The 6,465-nt window shown below is 53.0% G+C and overlaps 1 protein-coding gene across 5 annotated transcripts in view; it reads left to right on the top strand.

The window, feature by feature from the left end:
• The first annotated feature begins 587 nt into the window (after positions 1-587).
• The window catches only part of LOC144599650 (uncharacterized), a 39,815-nt gene continuing 33,937 nt past the window's right edge, over positions 588-6,465 (top strand). For 3 of the 5 annotated variants that reach the window (XR_013548019.1, XM_078410812.1, XM_078410810.1), the window contains exons 1-3: positions 588-758; positions 3,218-3,259; positions 5,618-5,816. Coding sequence is in view for 4 of the 5 variants with exons in the window: in XM_078410812.1 (XP_078266938.1) it covers positions 644-758; positions 3,218-3,259; positions 5,618-5,816 (356 nt within the window). In the remaining variant the exon portion in view is untranslated. The remainder of the gene's footprint in view (positions 759-3,217; positions 3,260-5,617; positions 5,817-6,465) is intronic. The other 2 variants (XM_078410811.1, XM_078410813.1) reach the window with 2 other exon arrangements.

Here is a 6,465-nt window from a genome sequence, read left to right as displayed (position 1 = left end):
TGATGTAGAGAGATAAAGAACAACGAATGAAAGATATGCAAAAAAGTAACGGTGATAAGGGAAACCTTATTGGAGGTTGTAGTATATAATATCCTGATGGCCGTAGGGAAGAAGCTGTTCCTGAACCTGGATGTCCTGAAAGCATGAATTGACAGGTTCTTGATTAGTAAGGGTATTGAAGATTTCGGGGAAAAGGCAAGAGCATAGGGTTGAGGGAAAGATAGATCAGTTATGATTGAATTGCCGAGTAAACTCGATGGGTTGAATGGACTCATTCTGCTCTTATCACTTATGAACAAATGAACTTATAACAATAATAAACTCAAATCAAACCTAAAGGATCCAAAAACATAATCGATGACAACAGACACCAGGGAACCAGCACCTGGAACCTCAGTTTGAAGGAAAGCAGGTTGGTTTTAAATCCCAACAAAGCAACACTCTGCCGTTCACCTTGTTTGCAACACGGGGCCAATTACAGTAAATTGAAACTTGAACTTCCTTCTCCTTTCGCTCCGTGTAGACAGTCGTATGGTTCACAGAACAAACGAAACCGAAAGTCCAAGCTTCGTTTTTGTAAAATAACGAAAAAGGTTGAGAGCGGTCGGGTTCCGTCGATATAAAAAGAAGCGCCGTTTTACTGATGTGGCCTTTTAAAACTATTCGCAGAATTATCGTGCGGAAGCTGAAGTGGCTTTATGCGTTTTGCCAGTTCGTGGTCCGGTTTGTCAACTGGAAGCCGTTGGCCCTTTATAAGAGTAAGTTGTTGTTTGGTCATAGCCGCGCTACCGCAAAGACACATCTTTCAGCATTGAACCAACGATCAGACGAATCCTCGACTTGTCAAATTGAGGCACTTTTGCAAAACGTGTGCGATATTTTACTAATTCTGCGGAAATCAATTCTCTCTCCATTACCCTGTTGTATGTAAGAGATAACTGCAGATGCTGGTACAAATCGAAGGTATTTATTCACAAAATGCTGGAGTAACTCAGCAGGTCGGGCAGCATCTCAGGAGAGAAGGAATGGGTGACGTTTCGGGTCGAGACCCTTCTTTAACCCTAACCCTGTTGTATGTGGCCAACTTCCCAATGACTGAAGAAGGGTCCCGATTCAAAACGTCGCCTCTTCATGGTTTCCTAACCTGCCGAGTTATTCCAGCAATTTGTGACCCTCTCCCCCCCTCCCCTTCCCCCCCCTCTTCCCCCCCTCTCTCCCCCCCCCTCTCCCCCCCCCCTCTCCCCCCCTCTCTTCCCCCCCCTCTCTTCCCCCCCTCTCTTCCCCCCCTCTCTTCCCCCCCTCTCTTCCCCCCCCTCTCTTCCCCCCCCTCTCTTCCCCCCCCTCTCTCCCCCCCCCTCTCTCCCCCCCTCTCTCCCCCCCTCTCTCCCCCCCTCTCTCCCCCCCTCTCTCCCCCCCTCTCTCCCCCCCTCTCTCCCCCCCTCTCTCCCCCCCTCTCTCCCCCCCTCTCTCCCCCCCTCTCTCCCCCCCTCTCTCCCCCCCTCTCTCCCCCCCTCTCTCCCCCCCTCTCTCCCCCCCTCTCTCCCCCCCTCTCTCCCCCCCTCTCTCCCCCCTCTCTCCCCCCCTCTCTCCCCCCCTCTCTCCCCCCCTCTCTCCCCCCCTCTCTCCCCCCCCTCTCTCCCCCCCTCTCTTCCCCCCCCTCTCTTCCCCCCCCTCTCTTCCCCCCCCTCTCTTCCCCCCCCTCTCTTCCCCCCCCCTCTCTTCCCCCCCCCTCTCTTCCCCCCCCTCTCTTCCCCCCCCCTCTCTTCCCCCCCCCTCTCTTCCCCCCCCTCTCTTCCCCCCCCTCTCTTCCCCCCCCTCTCTTCCCCCCCCTCTCTTCCCCCCCCCTCTCTTCCCCCCCCTCTCTTCCCCCCCCTCTCTTCCCCCCCCTCTCTTCCCCCCCCTCTCTTCCCCCCCCTCTCTTCCCCCCCCTCTCTTCCCCCCCCCCTCTCTTCCCCCCTCTCTTCCCCCCCTCTCTTCCCCCCCTCTCTTCCCCCCTCTCTTCCCCCCCTCTCTTCCCCCCCTCTCTTCCCCCCCCTCTCTTCCCCCCCTCTCTTCCCCCCCCTCTCTTCCCCCCTCTCTCCCCCTCTCTTCCCCCCCTCTCTTCCCCCCTCTCTTCCCCCCCTCTCTTCCCCCCCCTCTCTTCCCCCCCCTCTCTTCCCCCCCCTCTCTTCCCCCCCCTCTCTTCCCCCCCCTCTCTTCCCCCCCCTCTCTTCCCCCCCCTCTCTTCCCCCCCCCCTCTCTTCCCCCCTCTCTTCCCCCCCTCTCTTCCCCCCCCTCTCTTCCCCCCCTCTCTTCCCCCCCTCTCTTCCCCCCCTCTCTTCCCCCCCCTCTCTTCCCCCCCCTCTCTTCCCCCCCCTCTCTTCCCCCCTCTCTCCCCCTCTCTTCCCCCCCTCTCTTCCCCCCCTCTCTTCCCCCCCTCTCTTCCCCCCTCTCTTCCCCCCCTCTCTCTCCCCCCCCTCTCTCTCCCCCCCTCTCTCTCCCCCCCTCTCTCTCCCCCCCTCTCTCTCCCCCCCTCTCTCTCCCCCCCTCTCTTCCCCCCCTCTCTTCCCCCCCTCTCTTCCCCCCCTCTCTTCCCCCCCTCTCTTCCCCCCCTCTCTTCCCCCCCTCTCTTCCCCCCCTCTCTTCCCCCCCTCTCTCCCCCCCCCTCTCTTCCCCCCCCTCTCTTCCCCCCCTCTCTTCCCCCCCTCTCTTCCCCCCCTCTCTCCCCCCCTTCTCTCCCCCCCTTCTCTCCCCCCCCTTCTCTCCCCCCCCTTCTCTCCCCCCCCTTCTCTTCCCCCCCTCTCTTCCCTCCTCTCTTCCCCCCCTCTCTTCCCCCCCTCTCTTCCCCCCCCTCTCTTCCCCCCCTCTCTTCCCCCCCTCTCTTCCCCCCCTCTCTTCCCCCCCTCTCTTCCCCCCCTCTCTTCCCCCCCCTCTCTTCCCCCCCTCTCTCGCCCCCCCTCTCTTCCCCCCCTCTCTTCCCCCCCTTCCCCCCCTCTCCCCCCCCTTCCCCCCCTCTCTCTCCCCCCCTCCCCCCCACCCTCCTCCCCCCCTCGACCCCCCTCCCCCCCTCTTCCCCCCCCCTCTTTCCCCCCCCCGTCTCCTCCCCCCCTCATCCCCCCTCCCCCCCCCCTCCTCCCCCCCCCTCTTCTCCCCCCCCTCTTCTCCCCTCCCCACCCTCCCCTCTCCCCCTATTTGATGTGTGTGATGACTTCATAACATTTTTGGTAATGTTTTGCAGAATGCAAGAGTATAATGAGTTGGCCAATTGGCAAGAACCAAGGTAAAGAAACATCGCTGGCAAACCCTCAAAATACAGTGTAGATCAACCGAATTGGGGGGGGGGGGTGGGGGTGCTGCAGGCATGGACACCGCCTCCCGGCCTGGGTGACCATCATTGGTGGAGCGGGGATGGGGAAGAGCCCTGTCCCGTCCCGGTGTGGGGATGTTCAGTGCGGTGGATAGACAGCGGTAGCTCTCCCTCTGACAGCCCTCGGGGGGCCAGAGAATGTTGCTGCGCTGATGCCACTGGACTCTGGGCAGTGTGGGGAAGGCACTGAGCCGGCCGGGGAGAGGAGGGGGGTAAGGGGGATCTGAGGGCAGGCCCAGCGCCAGGCCCAGGCCTCGGCCTCCACCTCCACCAACGCCCGGCTTCACCGCTGCTGCTGCTGCCTTTCCCCTTGGCTCAACTCAGGCTAAGGTTACCCGGTCATGCCCAGGCCCAGACCCTGGCTCCAGCTGCTTCCCCTGGAACCAGGCCTGGCTCTCCCGCCGGTACGGAGGCGGCAAACCCGCCCCCATGGGACAATAGACAATAGGTGGAGGAAGAGGCCATTCGGCCCTTCGAGCCAGCACCACCATTCAATGTGATCATGGCTGATCATTCTCAATCAGTACCCCGTTCCTGCCTTCTCCCCATACCCCCTGACTCCGCTATCCTTAAGAGCTCTATCTAGGTCTCTGTTGAATGCATTCAGAGAATTGGCCTCCACTGCCTTCTGAGGCAGAGAATTCCACAGATTCACAAGTGGCCGAGCCCTGCTTGTACCCGAGGGCTACGGAGGAGGGCGAGGAGAGAGCGGAGGCCGCAGTCACAGGGTCCCAGCCCTGACCATGGCAAAAATACTGGGCAGGTTCTGAACCGGGCAAAGTAAACCAAAGTGCATCGCTGACAATGGCGTCTGGAATCATTCTGAACAAAGCAGGAAATGGACCTTCATTTTTATGCAGAAAAGACATTGATTGAAATAATGTAGATATATATGGAATTTTTTTTCCTACAAAAGATACGAATTTAATAAAAGTTTAAAAATCTAAAAAAAATTGGTGGAACGGGAGCACATGGCCGCCCGCGTGGGGCGCGGGGTGGTGATGTCACCTTGTCCCGTATTTGGGAGTGAGATAGATGGCATCCCTAGTTTAAAGCCTAATAGGAATAGCAGAGGTGTGGATGCGTGTAGTCACCCTCATGGTCCGACCATCTCCATCTCAAATCCTCCACGGTTCCATATGTCTGAAATGTTTATTTTTCTCAGAGTTTGGGGAAAGGCTATGGGTAAGATGTCGAAGATTCAATTCTAAGTACAATGAGATAAAACACCCAAGGATTAGTGTTCTAAGACGGAGGGAACAAATAAATTAGGCCATCTGATAAAAGAATGGATACAATAATAATATATTCCTTTATTTGTCCCGCACCGGGGAAATTTACACATTTGATGAAAGAATGGGTTGACTGGGTGTATATTCACTGGAATTTAGGATGAAAGGGTATCTTATAGAAACATATAAAATTCTTAAGGGATTGGACAGGCTAAATGCAGGAAAAATGTTACCCATGTTGGGGGAGTCCAGAACCAGGGGTCACAGTTTAAGAGTAAGGGGTAGGCCATTTAAGGCTGAGATGAAGAAATACATTTTCACACAGAGAGTTGCGAATCTGTGGAATTCTCTGCCACAGAAGGCAGTGGAGGCCAATTCACTGGATGTATTCAAGAGAGAGTTAGATATAGCTCTTGGGGCTAACAGAACCAAGGGGAGAAAGCAGGAACAGGGTACTGATTTGAATGATCAGCCATGATCATATTGAATGGTGGTGCTGGCTTGAAGGGCTTTATGTCCTACTCCTGCACCTATTTTCTATGTTTTGTAAGTATATATACGTTCATCTTATTGATTGCCATTTTCAGTCAATTCACCGTGATCTCACTCAACCTAGCCTTCTGTGCTTGTCTGTACATTTGCCTGCAGTCATAAGTTCATAAGTTATGGGAGCAAAATTATGCCATTCGGCCCACCAAGTCTACTCTGCCATTCAATCGTGGCTTATCTATCCCTCTCGACCCCACTCTTCTGCCTTCTCCCCATAACCCCTGACACCAGTCTCTATTTGTGTAACACTTGACCCTACCCTCATTTCACTGTGCTCTCTGAGGTGATCATTCAGTCAACCATTGCATCCCTGATCCTTAATATTCCCTGAATAATTCTCTTTAATGCTCTATATTCTTTTTTTTCAAAATCCTGTTAAAATCTTTTCTGAAGTCTGCTTTCAACAACTGGGCAAAGCATCTCAATTAATCTCATCCCCTTTGGCCCAAGCTAAACCTTTTTGCTTTCTTACATTGTGACAATTATGTAGGTAATTGCAATGGAAAAACCTTGAACAGAATAGATACTACTGGGATTCAAAAAACAACTTTTCCTTTCACTTCAAATTACTCAGGATCAAATTCAGAAATTAATTTTGTCGGATTGAATAATCAGGGAGCCACATGTTATCTGAACACATTACTTCAAACATGGTTCATGACTCAAGAAGTTAAAGATTGCATTAGCAGGTAAGATGGCCACTCTATTTGTAGCATTTTTATGTAATAAATATTGTTTCTGTTCACCGCTATATTTTTACGTAGAAAAAATGTTTCTATTGACTACTATATTTGTGGTAATTCTTTGTAGAGATTTTTCTGAAAAGTAAATATTCTGTTTGACAAAAAAAATCAGAATTTATAAATTGATGGTGAACTGATATTTGGAAAAGATAATGCAACCCAGAAAATTGCAAGTAAAATATTATTAGGGGAGGGAATGTGATGGAGATTCCCACAACTCAAAGCTGTGTATTATTCAGTACTAATGTATAAACAGAAAGTATTGGAAATACTCAGAAAGCTGAGTAGAAACTGTGAGGTGAGAAATGAGAAAAAGGGCAGCACAGTGGTGCAGCAGTAGAGTTGCTGCCTTACAGTGCCAGAGACCCAGGGTTTGATCATGACTACGGGTGTTTGTACAGCGGTTGTACGCTCTCTATGACCATGTGGGGTTTTTCCAGATGTTTTGGTTTCCTCCCACACTACAAAGACATACAGGTTTGCAGGTTAATTGTCTTCATTAAAATTGTAAATTGGCCCTAGTGTGTAGGATTGTGCCAGTGTATGGGGTGATTGCTGGTTAGCGTGGACTTGGCAGATTGAAGGGCCTGTTTCC

Source organism: Rhinoraja longicauda, chromosome 13 (assembly GCF_053455715.1).
Source record: "Rhinoraja longicauda isolate Sanriku21f chromosome 13, sRhiLon1.1, whole genome shotgun sequence".
NCBI lineage: Eukaryota > Metazoa > Chordata > Chondrichthyes > Rajiformes > Arhynchobatidae > Rhinoraja > Rhinoraja longicauda.
Note: the sequence above shows the minus strand (reverse complement) of the source record. Positions and strands in the feature narration are given on the sequence as shown.